This window comes from Ciconia boyciana, chromosome 25 (genome assembly GCF_034638445.1).
Source record: "Ciconia boyciana chromosome 25, ASM3463844v1, whole genome shotgun sequence".
In the NCBI taxonomy this organism is placed as follows: Eukaryota; Metazoa; Chordata; class Aves; order Ciconiiformes; family Ciconiidae; genus Ciconia; species Ciconia boyciana.
In genome coordinates this window covers 770,794-788,877 of record NC_132958.1, presented here as the reverse complement: position 1 = coordinate 788,877, position 18,084 = coordinate 770,794, and the positions used below count along the sequence as shown (strand labels likewise).

At 43.3% G+C, this 18,084-nt stretch overlaps 1 protein-coding gene across 2 annotated transcripts in view; it reads left to right on the top strand.

Moving 5' to 3' along the window:
* Nucleotides 1-18,084, top strand: part of ANTXR1 (ANTXR cell adhesion molecule 1) — a 113,198-nt gene that overhangs the window by 34,894 nt on the left and 60,220 nt on the right. For both annotated transcript variants that reach the window (XR_012039650.1, XM_072846003.1), the window contains exons 11-12: nt 7,019-7,088; nt 7,391-7,469. Coding sequence is in view for 1 of the 2 variants with exons in the window: in XM_072846003.1 (XP_072702104.1) it covers nt 7,019-7,088; nt 7,391-7,469 (149 nt within the window). In the remaining variant the exon portion in view is untranslated. The remainder of the gene's footprint in view (nt 1-7,018; nt 7,089-7,390; nt 7,470-18,084) is intronic.

Genomic DNA, 18,084 nt, shown 5'->3' with positions numbered 1-18,084 from the left:
GCTCAGCTGTTTTTGTTTGCTTGAAACCTCTCAGCCTCTGATTGTATCGGGGAGGGAGGTATTTTTAAAGATAACACTAAGCCAACAATTCCTGAAACCTTAAATTATCCCAGATGAGATGTAGACCAGCACAGCTAGGACTTGCTGAGGTTAAGGGCATGAGCTAATAGATTTTTATGGGGATTGTTGGCAGAGAAAAGCGGCAGGTGAAGAGAGCATCAGCTCATAATGTTCATAGCTATGGGATAAAAAAAAAGGAACATCTGTAGAAACCATGAAGAATATTTGGCTGAGCAGAACTGTAATCAGATGCATGTTCAACAGCAGGGTGTTTTCTGCCAGCAGCAGGACCTAGGAGAATTGATTTCAGACTGCACAGAGTTAAAAGTAATTATACAGTGCAGTGACTTATGGCTGCTTTGTGGTGCTAAAATGTCTTTGTCTGCCCAGATTGTGCAGGATCCAGCAAAGATAGTTTTGGGCATAGAGGAGAGGTCTGTCCTAGGCAATTTAAAACTGAATAGAGAGATAAAAGACTGGTGAGGAAACAGTATGCACCACAGCAGAGGTGGGGCTAGATCTTTTGCATTCTAGTGAATGCTCTGGACGCTTGGCCAAAACTGATCCTTTGCACAAACTAGCCTGATTTTTTTTTTTTTTTTTCCAGCACTGAGTACCAGAAGCGAGGGAAAATGAGGCAGAGACAGTGGGAGCAGGACTTTGCCAGGTATCAGCAGAGAGTGAGCTGTATAGAAAATGATATCCCAAAACTGCCCAACAAATGCCTTCTAAAAATTGTCTTCTGTTTTTAAAGCCTAGCAGGTTGCTCTATTTTCCCCATCTTTCCTTTTTCCTGGCAGCACAGTACTTTTCTTGCGATATCTTCTTTACTTTCTCACAGCCTGGTCGCTCTTAGCACAGGAACGTTTTGCTTTGCAGTTCCACTCTCTGATCCCCAATTTTCCCACTTGATCATGTCACTTTAACCCTCCACTGAATCTTTTCCTTTTATTTTCTTATAGTAGCTTTTCCTTCTTTCTGCTGTGGTACTAGAGAATGTCCATCACTGTGTACAAACTCCGTCAGGTGTTTTTGGGAGTGTGGCCTTTATGAAGGATACAACCTATGCCTCTAATTTTTCCGAGGTGAAAACATACACCAAGGTGATCTTGGCATCCTATTTTGAAGGGTGGCTCAAGTCATTGCTTCACAAAGAATAAGAAAACAGGAGAAACGGTCGTGCTTACCTCAAAAGCTCTCCTAGCCTTCAACAAATTGCAGTGTAGGAACTCTTAAAACAGGATTCCTGTGCATTTACCTCCAGCAGACTTCTCTGCAGCTGTCCAGGCCGAGTGTGGAGGAACAAGCGCAGAGCAGTCAGGAAACTTGGGCTGAGTGAGGAGGAGAATCTCTGTGCAACGTGGAGTGCTTGTGCTTGACCAAGCTCAGTTATTTATACTGTATGCTGCTGGGGGACCAAGATGGTCTCTCTCTGTGACATTAGCATATCTGTGCAGATAAGCATGACGGAGCTTATCGGAACAGCTCTGAGATTGGAGTGGAGCTGTTGCAGTGCTGGACCAAGACTCCTGCCTGGGAGTGACCCTGTTGTACTGCAGCATGTGCTGCTCTCCTGAGCTGCCAGTTGTGAGCATGAGCATGAGCCAGTTGTGAGCATGGTGCTTTGCCAAGTTCTATTAGTAGTCTTGAAGCTATGTGTGCTTGTTGAACAGAATTGTCTGCACAGCAGATGAACCCATCAGAGAAAAAGTGATTCCTTCCAGATCCCTTCTCTTCATCTAGAGATTGTTATGAATGTGGTATCATTGTTCTGTGCTTATCTGTCTCTTCCCCCATCCCCTAACTCTGCTCTGAATGGCTTTGACATTCAAAGCTCATGTGTCCCTACACAAAGCAGAGCAATTATAGCATGATCTCAATGTGGTTTTCATTACAGCATTAACAAAACATTTCTTATTTATGGGTCTTTCTCATTGGTGGTTTCTGTAGCTCAGAGAGTGTTCCAGTGTCTTTCTACATTCCTATCTCTCCACAAAATGGGTTTGAAATAAAAACTTTGCTTGCAGAGTTGTCACAAAGAGTGGCATAAGAGGAGGAGTCAGCCAGGATGAACAGGGATTGAGCTTTGGTAGGCAGTGCGGAGAATTATGGAGGTATTTTGCCTCATCTGAGGTGACAAAGGGACAATGGAAGTGCTCAGGCTCACGATGGCTCAGGGCTGCCCATCTCGAGTGGGCTGAGGCACAGAGAACAGCCGCCTTAGACAGATGTTCCTGAGGGAGTCTTATGTGAGAGCAGCCAGACTCCAACCCCCAGTTTGGCTGTACTGGTCTAATAGACCAGAGTCTTCTCTCCTATAGTAACAGAAGGCTAGGTCAAAGCGTTTCCCGAGATGTACTTTAGTTGAATGCAAATCATAAATACAGGGATAACAGAAGGAAATTGTTAGTCTGTGATATATGGGAAGTTTGGCAAACAGCTTTTGCAGCCTTTTCTGGAGTAAAATATTGCTGATATTGCGAGTCCAACGATCGGCACTTGCGATATTGCGGTGGCAATTTGAAAAGGTTGTGCTTTCTTAAACCCTTCTGTAAGGGATCTTTGCAGTCAGTTTTCCATATGCCAGTCGGTTTGTGGATGAACCATTAACCAAAGAAAAGGCTGCTAATTTTAGCTTGATTATATGGCTAAAAGAAAGTACTACAATCTGTCTTGGTCACCTTCTTTGGGTTTTTGTACCTCTCTTTTATTGAGGTTTGCTCTTCTGTGTTAAAACATCATGCATATATTGAGGCTTTTATTATTATGGTTGGGAAGTACTCCAAGTCCTGGCTTGCCAAAAGGTTACACCCCGCTAATGGCAAAAGAAACTATTCACTAATGCTGGGAATAATAGATTTTACAGGCTACAGATAGTTGTTAAAAGGTGTAGGAATGCTGGGTAGCGAATGACAGGAATTTGAGCAGTAGAAAGTACCTTGCTGAAAGGGCACCTACAGAAAACAGATGTACTTTTGTGAGATGTTTGACCCTTCTCCATTTCTGCACACTGCTCTGAATGGCTTATGCCTCAGGACTGACTAGCTTTAGTTGTCTATGAGTGCAGTGTCCTGTGGAGGTGTGTTTTGTACAGTGAGAACCTTATTTTGCTTGATGGAGTGATTAGAGGTGCATAGGTAAGGAGCAAATTGCGCCCATTACAGTGGGCAGACTTTCTCTAAAAGTGAGGCATTACAGTATTTCCTGAAGACGTCCAAGCTCTGCCCTTGATTGGCGCCTGAGATGCGGTCAAGGCCTGGGCATCTTTTTCTATAAAATTGGCAAAGGAGGCAAAGTGATTTCTTCACGGTTACACAGCTGGCTAGCAGCCGAGCCGAGAACAGAAATCACTTCCTGGGCAGCAAAGTCAGCGACATCGAGTGGAGCGCTCTGCCCCCTGCCTTCCACAGGTCTTCCACTAGTATTGGCAGCTGAGAGGAGTCCAAACCACAAAATTCAGATTTTTGGCACAAGACCTAGTTTGGGAGCATTCAGGCCCATCTCTTACTGCACAGGAACACAGCAAGTTTTTTCTGTACCAGAGGAGAAAAGCGGCATTCTTTTCAAATGCATCCTGCAGATACAGATGCAATAGCAGATGAGAAGTGTTGTTTTGTTTGGTTTCCCTATGTAAGTTTTCCAGGAAGGAGTCAGATGGCCAGAGTTATGCAAACCAAATGGATCTTCTTTTGTTTAGAGCAAAGGAAAATAGTCACTCATTTTTGTGGTGAAACACAAACATTCTCCAAACAAAATAATGTCTCCCTGTAGCCAGCCATGAGTCCCCTCGTGGGACTCGGAGTCTGATAAATTTTCTAGAGAGGCATAGACTTTAATGCAAGTTGGGGGTGGGAAGGGAGAGAAAGAGAAACAAAAAGCTAATGAGATCTAAGTAAAAGGCCTGGCAAAATTAAGCCAGCTTTTGTTTTAGTGAATGCTGGCACGGAGAATTCTTTGGCCTCTGCTGCCGGTGTTAGCAAAGGAGAAAACAAGACATTGTTCTTCATTCTCTTGGCATGTGTGCGCTGAGACAATGTAATGAATTTATGGGAGTTAATGATATCTTCATAAATCAGGGTGAGAACAGAACTGTAGGCCCAGATTAACCACCACGGTGCATCTTCCTTACTTGTGCAAAGTGGGAAGGCTGCAGGTTTGATTTGGTAACTCCATTGCAAAACTGAAGGCCTGTATATGATGCAAGCTCACCATAAATCCAGTGCCTGTGCTGTAGGTGGTAGGAAGTGAGGGATGTGCGTTGTATCACTACATTGCATGCTTTAAATGCCTGTTGTCTGTCTGCCTCTCTTTTAATGAGGAAGTAATCTTCTAGATAGTATGGGGCTAGCAAAGGAATACTCTGTGCTGAAAACATCTGCTCCTAATGTTTAGCGTAGTGGAAATGTTCGTATATGTTCTTGCACTGAGACTGTGGGAAAACAGTGATAATGTGGTACTTTCCAGGCCAACAGCAGGAGCAGGGATCTAGAGAGATCACAGAAACCTGAAGAGTGCTCTCAGTAGGTGAGCCATGATGCAGAAGTGAAGCCTGTCTGTGAAAAGGATACGGCTGGCTAAAATGTTTCACCTTCAGCTGTTTGCCTGTGTCAAACACTCCTTAACAAAATAACTGCTGTGGGTAACCCAAAAATTCAGGTGTGTATATGTAGGCACGGGATTTGCTGGAAGGTGGAAACATCAGGAAAACTTCAGGGAAGGCTACAACTTTTCATTACCATTTCATTTTTTTAATGGACTGTAAAAAATAAACGTTTCCTAACCTGCCTGAGGAAATAATATTTTCTATTGCTGCCAAAGCAAAGAAATACACTGGTATGAAACAGGGATTCTAATGTGTGATAGGAACTACTGGAGCAATATTACGGCTTTCTAAAATTTTGTATTCAGTGGAAACCTCTCTTTTAGGTATGTCTGGGAAAGAATGCTTGACTTGGTGAGTCCTGCTTCTTCTGCATGAGGGGACAAACTCTTGCAGTCTGTATCTCTTATCTTTATGCCTCATCCACTGCAGTAAAATGTGCTGCGTGAGTGGACCCTGCTTCTGAGTGAACCCTGCTGAGCTAACCACAGAGAATGGGGCTAGGATCAATAGTGCCCTACTGCTGTTGCCCTAATCATTATTAGACACCATCCACGTGAACAAATTTATCTCGGCAGCCAAGTGAAGAATGAACAAGACTCACAGCTGATGCAGAAATTACTTTAGAGGAGGTTGCCACATTCTCTTTGGCTTGTGTCTCTTCATGGCTTTTCCTCTTTCCACTGGCACCTTACATGGAATTGAAACTTGCACAAGTTTCCTCAAAAACAAAAGACCAGACAGTCAGAATAGCTCCGCTCTTCATTAGCTTGCAAAACAATTTGGTTAAACTTTTATCCTTGCTCCTTTCCATTCCTTGTTGCTGCCAGTGATGCACTGAACACTGTAACCTTCCTTCCATGTTGCCAGTGTTACGCGTACCCTGGGAAGTCAAGTGCACTATGCAGTTGCGAAGAGACATCAGATGGTTAGAGACCCCAGGTTTGCTGTCTGTATTTCAAATAGCAAAGCAAGGTGATAATGAATTGTACTCCTGTTTCAACATGGCCCCATAGAATGAAGGTCTCTTCCACCCTGCAGTATACAGAGATAAGATTCAAGATTTAGATTGAAGATGAGATTTGAAACCTACATGTTTGAGAGGAGAAGGGGAAGAAATCTGTTGGGAGAGGAGGGGCTTTCAAACAAAATGAAAATTTTAACTGGAAAATTTTAGGAAGCTGGTAACATTTGGTAACAGCTCATTTCAGGTCTATAAGCATCTCTATAGAAGGTCCTAGAGATAAGTACAGCTGGTAGAAAGCTTTCTGATGCAGTGACATGCTTCTGGAAGATGCTGATTCAGCAGAATCAACCCCTTCTGTGGGAATGTGTGGTTTCCAGTCCAAAAAAACAAAAACCACTCAGCCTGTCTGCCTGGTTTTCGGCCAACCTGCCCCATCTCTAGTCAGCTGGCAAATGGGCTGGGAAGTTCCTTGGGATCCCCATTTCTCTGGTCACCAGCGAGATGGTGTAAAGTTCTGATTTAAGTCTACAAAAGAAGAGTATTAGCTGATGTTCGTTTTTCCCAGGCACTTGCCTATTGATGATTTTTCTTACTCTGCTTTTAAAACCATAGTGTAATTTAGGTTGGAAGGTTTCATTTAGGTTCAGACGAGTCTGCCTTGAAGTGCAAAATTTTCCATAATATGCAATTTTCTTAACCCAGCTATTTTCAATTATATGTAATCTGTTGCAACTCCATCTGGTCTCCTGTATAGAGTGGCTGTGATAATTTACTCTGACCATTCAAAAACCAGTTTTGTTGTGGCTTGGATGTGTGGTGTGATAGATTTCAACAGCACAGAGCAGCTGTAGGAATGGGGAGGGTGCTGTGTGCAAGATGTAGGTGACAGGCGGCGTGGGGCTTCCGATTGCCCTGAGGCGTTTGGCTCTGCAGGGGCAGGTGGTCCTCAGCCCTTTTGTAGAAGCAGTGGCACAAAGGGCTTTGTGGAATGATGTTTCACAGTGAGAATGATGGGGAGCTGTGGCAGCCTGAAAACAAGACGGTTTTCACGAGGGCTCTGCAAAGAAATGAGGAAGGAGGGTCAGCTGCCACATTTCCCCATATTTCTCGTGGGGCGGGGGGGTAAATGCGAGGTGTTGAATTTTTTTATTTTCACTTTTCCCCTTGAGGTGCAGGGTATCTGCTGTTACCTTGTATTTACTCTGTAAGTCCATGGGCTAAAAGCATGCATACAGTTACCTCGGACCAACTGCTGTGCAGTAGCTTTTTATCCCTCATACAGTGTTTGATCTTGTTTATGTATCAAGAGCGAGGAAAAACATTATTTAAGCTTGGTCTTTAAGGCCTGTATTACTGAGCAGGTAATAAATCCCAATATTTCTTTTTTCCAGATGAGAAGCCTTTTGTAGTGGAAGATACCTACTTACTCTGTCCAGCACCTGTGCTACGAGAAGTTGGCATGTATGTTTTTTCTATGTACTCAAATATTTACTTTGCCTGTGGGAAAATGATCTGCATCATCTCACTGTGTTCTGTTCTTATATGCATCTAATTCTGACATTGTCTCTTGTGCTTGTTGGGTTAATTGGCAGTTGTGTATTGGAGCGCAGGGGAGAGAGCACCAGCAGGGTGAATGAACCTGTACAGAAGGCTTTTCTGTGCATCAGGAGCCCAGGTTCCAGAGGATATTATCTAGTAAAGGATTGTGGACTAGCTGGCCTGACCTGTGTCTTGTGGGTTGTTGTTTTTTTTTTTTTTTCCAGGGAAGCAGCTCTCCAAGTCAGTATGAACGATGGTCTGAGCTTCATCTCTAGCTCTGTCATCATCTCCAGCACACACTGTGTAAGTTTCGATTCATATGCCTAAAATTATTCAGTAAGATGGTGGTACTTAACAATAGGTGTTTGTTACACCAGTATTAAGGCTTCCAAGTTGAGTAAGCCTGGTGTGCGAAGGACCCATTTCCCTCTTCTAAAGGTGAGCTTGTGAGTGTGGTAATATGATGCTTTGTATATCACGTGTGCCATAATGTGGTAAAGCTCTTGAGTCTTCAGTAAACACCTCAGACTCTGTATCTGCTGTGGGATGCAGACCAGAACAGGACTAGCAGCCGGTGGTCTGGAGGTGTCTGTGCCTGCTTGTCCACTGCACAGTGAACAAGAAGGAAGTCTGCTGGCTTCGTTAGCTAGTCTGTTTCCTCTACAGCAATGGTGCTACTCATTGTGAAAGGCACATGGCTGTTGTCATCACACCCTTTGTCTGGAAACCAGTATGGTCACCAAAAAAATGTGGGGGTTTCTCCACTGAAGTAGCTGGCTTATAGCTGGCATCCTTCGTTGCCAGTAGTGAATTGCTGCACTCAGTCTCTGGTGGAATCAAGGCAAAGGACAATGAAACCATTTATAAATCATGGTATTGTTGAAGATGCCGCTTCTGCTAAGTCACGCCTGCCAGGAATAGAGCATGAAATGACTTGTGCTAAAGGAGGTAGCGGAGGAATTCACTTTGAGTTCAGAGCAGTCCTTCATGCTTCAGTGTTTTCAGCTTTATTCATCTGTGGGAAGACCTGTCTTCTGTACAGGGAATGTACTTCTCCCATGTACTGAATTTTGTACTGACTATTTTTTGGGAAGCCAGAGTAGTCTTGCCAGAAAGACTTGAAAATCTGTCCACGGCCTGCTTTTCTCCCTGTCCAGTCCTGGAACATCGTGTTTCCGTACAGAATAAGTGAAACACTAAGTTGTAAAACATCAGTTTACCAGCAGTCTTCTGTGGTCCACAAAGGCTGGTGCACAAGATGAGAGAATGTCTTGTGTCACTTGATCTTGATGCTTGTTCAACAAGGACAAGATTGTATGGAGAGACAGTTTTCAGAGCTTACATGAGGGTTATATTCCAAAACTTACAAAGACTACCTTATGCCTTAAAAGAAAGGAATTTATTTTATTAGTTAATTTTTTGGTTCAAGTTCTCTTTGCTCACTGGCAAAAATGTATTTGCATGTTGTCAGCAAATTACAGGAATATTTTCCTATGTTTTATTCATATGAGGCAAGACCTGGGCAAGCATTCTTAGAGATAAATTATTCCTTCCTGATACGCTTTCTTCTGGAGATAGAATTATTATTTCTAGGTTATAGGAGATGAAATATCTGTTCCTTTTCTATTGTTTTAATAGCTGTAAGGAAAGTTTGGAAAATGTCTATGCTTCACAGCAGTGCCTACTACTCTGATGCCTCCAGACTGCGAAACTGGATTTGCAGTGCAGCTAAGCAGCCAGAATTCAAATCCAGATCCTACATCCAAGCCTAGACGCAGCGACATTCAGTGGCTGCTTTGAAAATTATATTGCAGGCTTCACTAATCGAGGAAGTTTCTCCTGGGTAAACAGGCATTTTGTCTTTGTAGTAGTGTTTATTTTTTTCAAGTTCTTTTTAAAGGTGAAACTGTTTACTGAGACTACAATCCTCTTTAATTAAGGTTACAAGGGCTCCAGTCCTGGAAATACCCATATACAAAATTTGCACCAAATGACTTGTTTAATTGACCTCAGACCTGAAAGTTAGGTCTGTTTGAAAATCTGCAGCCGAAGTGGGACAGTCAGAAAGCTGTGGAATGAAGTGATGGCAACAAGCAGGGAAAAAACCTAAGGCTTTCTTCCATGTGTACAAACTAGCAATCAGTGCTTTGGGTTTCCTCTCTGTGATGTCTTGCAGAAATGATCAGGTTTGGAAAGAGGGCTGGAGTGCCATCTTCAAAAAGCTTCCCAGATGGCAATCGGCAGTGACTTAACATGGCAGCCCCACACTCGCTTTGATGCAAATGCCTTGAACGCCAATGTCATTGCTCTCCAGAAATGGCTATGGAATGGGAGAAGGAACAAAGCAAGCAGCTTGACGGCCTGATAAGCTTTACCATTTCTTTATTTTCTTACGTAGTTCCCCAACAAAACCTTCCTTGCAATATATAATAATCTGCAAACATCCCATTTTCCCTATAAACAATACCTGTCCTGTTCTATGAACTACCCGTTTTCAAGGACTATCTGGAGATAATCCAGGGAAGAAAATTGAATGAAGAGCATAGCTGAAGCAGACAGCTCTATTCCCAGCAAGTAAAGACCAAAAATGAACAGTCAGAAAAGTCAGTCAGACTTTGACTCTTAAGTTATGAATGTAGGTATTTGAAGATCAGGACAGATAGAGCCTAGGCGTTGAACTATCTAATAAGCTTTTTTATCCCCCTAGCTGGCAAAAATTTTAGCGTAGGCTTTCATGGTAAGGAAACTGGGCCAATTTCGTATAGGTTAATAGGGCAAAGCTATTTTATACTAGCATAGGTCCTGACCTTTATTTAATTTCTAAAGACTCCTAGGAAGGAGGCAGCTAAATAAATGTCAGTTTTACTGAGCAGTGAAAACTCTAGAAGAAAGAAAACACTTTTCCTCTTAGACAGATAGGTCATCTTTTGGAAAGAAACAAGGAATCAAAGCCTTAGCCATTTCTAGAAACGCATCATGGCTTCACTGCTGTAACTCAGCAAGGCCTGACTCCTGCGATTGCCAGAAGCGAGGAGGGAAGAGCACTTAGTACTCCTGTGTTCACATTGTGTTTTCTGAGTGCCAGCTGCTGAAAATGGGATACTGGGATTTTTTGCCTGCCCAGTGCTGTCATTTTTGTGAGGTTGCCAGTTAAAAGTGCTTTTTGCAGACTATGCTGCCTTCATATTCAAATACTGAATGCGTGGCAGGGTGTTCTGTGCACTTGTCCTGTTTTGTGTCTCTGAATGCAATAATGTACATACCTCTTTAGTATAAACGGACTCCCTCTGGGAACAGGCAGAGCTTTTGCTTGAGTCCATATTGCCTAACTCAAGTAATTATTTGCACTTTTCCCCCTTGAGGTGTAAAATCTGCTACAGCACTTGAAGGGGGAGAAAATGTGGGAAGGTTAGGAATGAAGGCATACACGTAATGACTGACTTAATCTCCCTCTTAGTCTGAGAGAGACTTAAATACATCTCACTTTCCAGCATTAAGTGATACTGCTTGTCATATCTGTCAACACCAAATTAGACCTCACTGTTTGAACACCGGTTGGGGTTTTGGGTTTTTTGTTTGGTTTAAAGGAGTCATACATACAGCTAAAAGAGCCTTAGAGCTCCTATCTATGCTTTCAAATCTGGGCACTTTGGAATCCACTTGCCTGGACTGCAGGTGTCCGTTGTGCTTTGAGGGACTTGTTTTCCCTAGCTTTCTGCTTCCTGAAATGTGGCGGGCTTCAAGGTTTGCAGCCCAAAAAAAAGTGCAAGGAGTACCAGAAATTAAACTGCATGAGTTCTGTTGTATTCTGCCTTTTGCTTGTGCTTTCCAGTATCAGAGTACAGGCATGACTGTATATGCTTTTATACCTCCTTTTCCGTGGGACTCAAGGAATTGCTGGTTTAGGTTCCCAAAATAAAATTGCCAGAAGTGCTTACATTTTGTTTTTTAAAGTGAGTTTCCAGGCTTTCCTGGTACTTCACTCCAGTTCCCTCCTCTCTGAAAGGTAATTCATTTTTCATTTAACAAAAGAAAACAGAAGAAGGTGTGGGTGAGACTTGTAAGGATGCTTTTGTTGCAGAGGATCTTTCAGCATTTCCATTTTAAAGTACATTTTGGGAAGACCTGCAGTCAATAAAAGTCATCTCAGCTGGATCAGGTGGAGCAAAATCTCCATTTAAAAAAGAATCAAAATTCTCAGCTGTCCCGGTTAATTTCAAGCCTGAGGTATGAAACAGTCCATAGGAGGTCTTTGGGGATTTTATTTTGTTTTTCTTCCTCGGGATTTTCAATATGAGTTTTTAGAGGCAAGAGTTGATTACACATGGGGAGGCCCTTTTAAATCCCTTGTGATAAGTATCTGCCTGGAATTTGCCCAGGCACATTAGCCAACAAATGAAACTCCAAATGCTAGGTCTGTCAGATTCATAAAGAAGTATCAGTCAGAACAACGCTTGACTCCCCCATCTCATGCAGGGATGGCCCTTAGTTAAATGTGGAGTTCTCATTTTCTGGAGATGGTAAAAAGCATTGACTGGAATTGCATGGGACTGCTCAGTTTTCAGAGTGCAGTCTTTACCTCAAAGAAGAGTGAAAGAAAGAAAGAAGATAGAACCAGGTTAGTAGAGGAGTGGGTTTTTTGTTGTTGTTTTGGTGACTGTGACTCCCTCTCCTACCTTCATGTTAGATCCTTGGGAATAGTGCTTTTGTTGTGGTTTGTTACCATCTTGGCTTTTCTTCTGGTTTTGGTGGCTCTAAAGTCTAATGGGAAACCTGGCTGGACAATGCCAGATGCCCTCAAGATGATAAAGTGTCAGAGCATATATCTGTCTGTCAAGAGTAGAAAATAAGGGCATGCTGGAGAGAGAGCTGGGCTCAGTAGGCAGGGGCCCGTATGTCAGTAAGGAGCTCTGTGGACAAAAAGGGGGTTTGCTTGTCGGAGGAATGCAGCGATTTCCATTTATCTGTCAAAAATGGGCCAGACACAGGAGCTGTTGTGGTTGGGCAAAGCATTTGTTTTATTAAATTATGGAATGCAGATGAAACCCTCTAGCTTAGGGCAGAATGATGCTGCGTGTAGATATCAAGCTTGCTTGTGCTCTCTCTGTGGATGGCCAATACTATTTTTCATTCAAAGATTTTGCTGACTGCACACCCCAGACTGAGGATTACTGGCTAGCTTCTGGTAAAGCTGCTAACAGTGGCTGGGTTGATTTCAGAAGCAAGAGGGTAACACTGTGTAAATCAGGGGCTGCAGACAGAAGTTTAATCTTGCTCCCCACTAACTTACGTATTACCCAGTTAAACTAAGACAGGGCTGTCCTGAGTGTAATTTAGGGTGTTATTTGGCCTGGGCTATGTGACCACTGGCAGCTACCCCAACAGAACAGGGGAATGGCTGGAATGAGAGTGTTCTTAAGGTTTGGAGACAGCGTGCTGTTTATATGCTTAGCTGGGGGACAAGATGCCAGCATCTCCAGTATGACAAAGCTCAGCTGGCTGGAACTATTTGATGAATTTGTCTCTTGGCTTGCTTGTCTTGGAGAGTTACTAATTTATTTCTTTGAAGTTGGTTTTTCAGTATCTGTACCTTTCAAATAACGTTTTTCTTTAATTTGAAAGTTTCCCATGGGGGAAGGAACCCTCCCTTCCATACAGAGGGCAATGAGGCTGTGTTGTTACTGCATTACCTAAGCAAAAGAGAGCAAAACCATGCAGGGACATCCGGGTGACCTCTGCTGCTGGCAGAAGGTGCTAAATGGCAGCCCTGAATACCGAAGCCTGCAAAGGCCAGGCGTACGTAGGGGCAAGGTATTGCTTCTAAAGAAATGTCCTTAAGGCTGTGGCATCACACTGGCCCAGAAAGAAGCTGAGCTTGTTCCTCTGCATTATTCTGGACAAGGTAATCTCTTCTCTATAGAGTCCAGTGTGGATTTAAAACCCTTCTTCTCTCCAACCCTTGAAATCAGTTGTGACTGCTTGGACTGAGATTTCAGGAGGAGACTACCCTCGAAGGCATTCTTTAGGAGGCTTGTGGATGTATCCTGGACATCTGTTTAGCAACTGGGTCTTCCAGTTCTGAGTGTCAAGGAGATATTTTGATTATAAATAATGCTTAGTTATCAGAACTTGCCACTATCTGTCTCTGTTGCTTGACTCAAATTAGACAGAAGTCCCTTCTGGGGGGGCAAGATACCCTCACCCACCTTCTGCTGATATTCTTTCTTACTTGGCCTTTGTACTGCAGTCACACTTATGGATCTGACTTGCTCCAGGTGCTGTGTAACCACAGAAGACAAAGACAGATCCTGCCCCCAAATTCTACTGTCTAACTCCTCACAGCAAGGCTATTTGCTTCAAATGTTACAACGGCCTTGCTGCCAGCCAAGCGCTCTCAGCTTTCCAGTGCCTCAGAAAGGCATCATCTCCCAGGGTGGGCTGGGCTGTCTGCTTTGCAGGTAAATGAGGTGCCTTTGTCCTCCGTTGCAGAGGTCTCTGGCAGTATGCTAGCAGAGGCCAAAAGTACCCAGTAATGGAATAAAGCTGTCAGTGATTACAATAAGGGCTTCAGAAACAATTGGACACATTTAGGTGTGACTTTACAGTACATGAACAGTATATTTTCATATACCATGAAAGACTGAATTCTTGTTGCCATGATCAGTTTCCTCTCTCTTAGCTTTTAAGACTAGAATTCTTTTAATGTGCCCGCATTTACAAAAGAGACATTAAGGCAGAAAATAAAGATTAATGTAGTCTCCGGTCCCAGTCTGCAAGCTGACAACTTACATTGCTACAGGTGTTATGTGGTTGCACACTTTCTACTTGTTATCTGACAGAGCAGAATATCTTCATTGGGTGGCAGATAATTAACGAGGACAGTTTAAAAAGTAATTTCATTCTACTGCTGACATCAGTGGACCTTTGATAGCTGAAGGCACCAAGAACTATAGTTTACTCTCTGCTAAACATAAAAACCCCATTTTGCAACAGCAATAGTATAAGGCATAGGACAACAAATGCAATGGGAACTGAGCATCCTCACCTTCCACTAGTGCTAAGACTTAAAAAAAAATTCTTTCTTCTTCCTCAGCTATTAGTCTCGGCGTACCACCAATTTCATGTGCGAGGTTGCCCCACATCAGGCTTCAGTGGTATGAGCACAGCGTGCATTGCTTTCATTTGCACCTGCTAATGCCTGGGGAGTGTATGCTGCAGTGGTTTTCCCACTGCTTGAAAAAGAATTGGCAAGTAATGGCTGGTGGGGTTGGGAAGCTCTTAAAAAGGGATTTACTTCTGTTCATGTGTCCAGGAGTTTGAAGAACTGAAAGAGGGAGAAAGTATTAAATGCTGCTTTACGAATGTGGACGCATGCAGATGTGCACAGAGCAGGTTGCACACCAAGCATTGTCAGGAAAGGCAATGTACAATAGAGGAGATAATTTACAAGGCAGCGTTTAGAGGCAGGAAGTCAGTCCTACTCTGCTGACTGACTTGAGAACTGCTGCCAAGTTCTTCCATGCAAAAAGAGAGCATCTCGGAGAGAAGCCAGGATGGGAATTAAAATAAGTCTTTGTTCATTTTCAAAAATGCTCCCAGAAGAGGAAAAACCACTAATGACCTCTTGCACTAGTAACTCTCAGACTCAAAACTGGAAGGGAGGTGAAAACTGCAAGGCCGCAGTAACAGTGTAAAATGGGTCTTCCTGGGCAGCTCTCAACTGGAAGAGCAAGGAGCATCCCTAGGCGATATTCCTGTACTCCCTATATCACCTAGTGAGAAACACATGATGCTTCTTTGCAAGAAGGTGAGACAATGGAGGTTACCCACACATGGGCTGGGAGAACATTTCTGTGGCAGGATATTAGACTTGCCTTAGACTAGCATTGATTGAAACTCATTTTTATTTGCCATGTGTGTCCAGATCGTAATGGATGTCTTCCCATGTCACACCCTGTTCCTTCAGGAGGAGGGCTAGGGGAATTATGCTTGTAAAAAGGAGTGCCTTTCCGCTGAAAAGGGACACATTGGGTCAGGGCAGTTTAGGGAAGCGACTGCATTTGGGATGCATATGCAATGCCTAAACTGGGCTTGCCCTTGTAAGCTAGGGTCCTATCTGGTGCCAGCAGATACCAACCCCTCCTTACCTGAGATGCTGGTGCTCCAAAACCACTCTTGGATGGGAAGATCTCAAGGTGGTTCAGCACACTGCCAGGCAGTTAGCCCCTCCACAGTCCTGGACAGGATTTTAGATTTTGGAAACCAGAGGCGAGCTGCTGGCTAGCCGTTAGGCCAAGCCAGTCCTTGGTGATGGAAAAGGGGCTCCTTGAAACTATATGTGTGGAAGTGAACGGATGCAGTGGCTTATTGCACCTGACAGCAACTTGGGGCAAGAGAAGGTCTTGCATAGGCAGAGCAGAGAACTGGTTATCTTATAACAAAGCAGTTGTCTTGGTGGCAACCATTAATAAATGGCTTGGGATGATCGGTGAGGTGACAGGTGGAGAACAGGCCTACCATTCTGGAAAGAAATAGTCCCTCTGGTCTCACATTTCCAGCTGCAAGGATGCAGGAGCCATTGAAGTCAGCTAAAAAAAAGAGAACTTTGTCCCTTAGCCTTGACAGGTCTTGCATTTGACAAAAGGAGGTGAGTACTGGCACAGCTTTACTACATCTAGGTATCCTGGTTTTCTTCCTTCCTTTGAAAGACTAAGGGAATTTGCACCTTTGAGTTAAACAATAGTGGATGGATTTGATCTCTAAATATGGAGAAGGAAAAAGTTAGAAAATCAAGAAAGTACTGCAGGCTTGTAGTAAAAACTAATGATGCCCTTCGCTGAAGGTTTTTTTATTCAAAAGGAATGCAATTCAGTGCTAAAGTAGGGTTTTTTCAATTGTGACTTTGTTCTGGGCTGCACAATTAAGGCTCTGCTAGTTATCAGTGTCCCGAAGTCTGCAGGCAATTAAAGTGCATTCACTATTGTATCAATAGAGGCTTTATGAAACTGCAGAGTAAATTTAATGAGCACTTTCCTAGGCCCTTGACCTGTATATTATTAGTTGAGGTATTGCTCTGTGGGAACTCCACGGCATATGATTTCAGGCTTGTTTCTAAAAGAAATTGCTCTTAAATGCTTTATGCTGCAAATATAATAGGCAGTGAATGCTTATGCTAACACAGGTCACCCTAAGAGTTAAATGTGCAGAGATTATTTCACTCTAATATTGCTACATGGGCTGTTTTATAATACGCTTAAGTGTGGTAGGCATATTACAAACAGCATATTCCTATGGTTTGGAAAGTAGGGATTCACAAAAGAGACCAATAAATTGGGGGTGGGGGCAGAATCACAGAATGGAAATTTTGGAAAGTTTTAATTTGGAAACATCAAAATAGTTTGTGGATATGCAGACTTTTTTCCTGTGACAGTGCTGAAATGAACTACAAAATATGTGCTATAATCTCTGCACACGTGTACACCTCTAACAGTGAAATCCTGTTGAACATTTAAGTTGAAACAGAACACTTTGAAACAGTGTGTTTGAAACAAAATGTTTTATTTTAATGAAATGTTTTTCTGTTGAAAATGTGATTTCAATTTAAACTGAGATTCAGAAGGAAACTTCTCAAACACGCCTTGTTGTGTGGGTTCAGGTCATGCTGGCATGGTCTTAACCTTGTCAGACTCATGGCAAGCTGCCTGTAATGGCCTGTGAGGGACTTCTCCTGTTCAGGTTGGGGGGGTTACATGAGTGTTAGCTCAAGGAAGGTGATCCTGAGAATTTTTTTTTAAGGGCTGCTTAAATGCTACAAATCTCATAGACATGCACAGAGGCAAGACATTCCAGGGCTGTAGCATGCTGTTTTCCTTCCTTTCCTGCCTCACAAAGAAGTAAACCCAAATCAAGCCATAAATGGTTGCTGTTATGACAAAGTCTAATTCCGCAGAATTTTGTGTGCTATTATTCCAGTTGCCATTCACCTCCTGAAATGGATTTAACATACTTCTTATAAGGACTGCCTTCAGGCACAAATGGAAACCAAAATAACTGCTTAGGTTTCACCTCAAAGGTTTTGTTGTTTAGTTACAAGTGTTGGGGGATGAGAGATGGCTGTTTCAGAATAGGAGCTCCTCAGTACTTCCTCAGTCAAAACAGAATTTCAGTGCAAGTGTGTGTGCAGATGGAACCTAAAAAGAGCACTCAAGGCCTCTGCCTTTGTGGTAGCTGATTCCAGGCCCGTGATGTCCCAGCCACAAAGCCAAGGCTTGCACGCTCACCTCCAGGACAAAATCTGAGGCCTGACCAGGTGCTCTGACCTCTACCTCGAGCTGTAGGGATGATTATTAAGATGCTCATCTGTAGTTGAAAGCTTGCAGCTAAGAGGCCCTGCTCCCTTTGATCTCTGCTGCTTCCTGCAGTGAGGCTGTTAAAACTGTGACACCTAAATTTTGACGATTAACAGGTAATGGCATGACTAGTAGAGACCTGAGCAGCTGTTCAGTGGCATGAAGTCTTACCACTATTTTTGGCCTTTGGTTCAGCATAGGTCTCTTGGTGGTGAAATTCGGGGGTCAGGAGATATGTTTCAGAAACAGTAACAGAATTCGGGAGCATTCTACTGAACCAGATGGGATGTCCCAGGGAGCTAGAAAGCTAAAGAGGAGGGCAAAGGCCTTTGGACCTCACCGTCTCTGAATGGGGAGGTGCCTGTCATCTGAAGACTAATGAATCCCAGTACTGATGGACAGTATATACAACTGAAGAGAGGAAGCTCATCAGTCTGCAGGGTTTTGTCATGTTGAGGTTTTTTCATAAACTGTCTCACCAGCCCCTATTGTATTTAATGCAGGATCCCCGATGCAATGCCTTATGGGTCAGGCACTAGCCTGGGACTGGACAAACTTGAATTCTACCA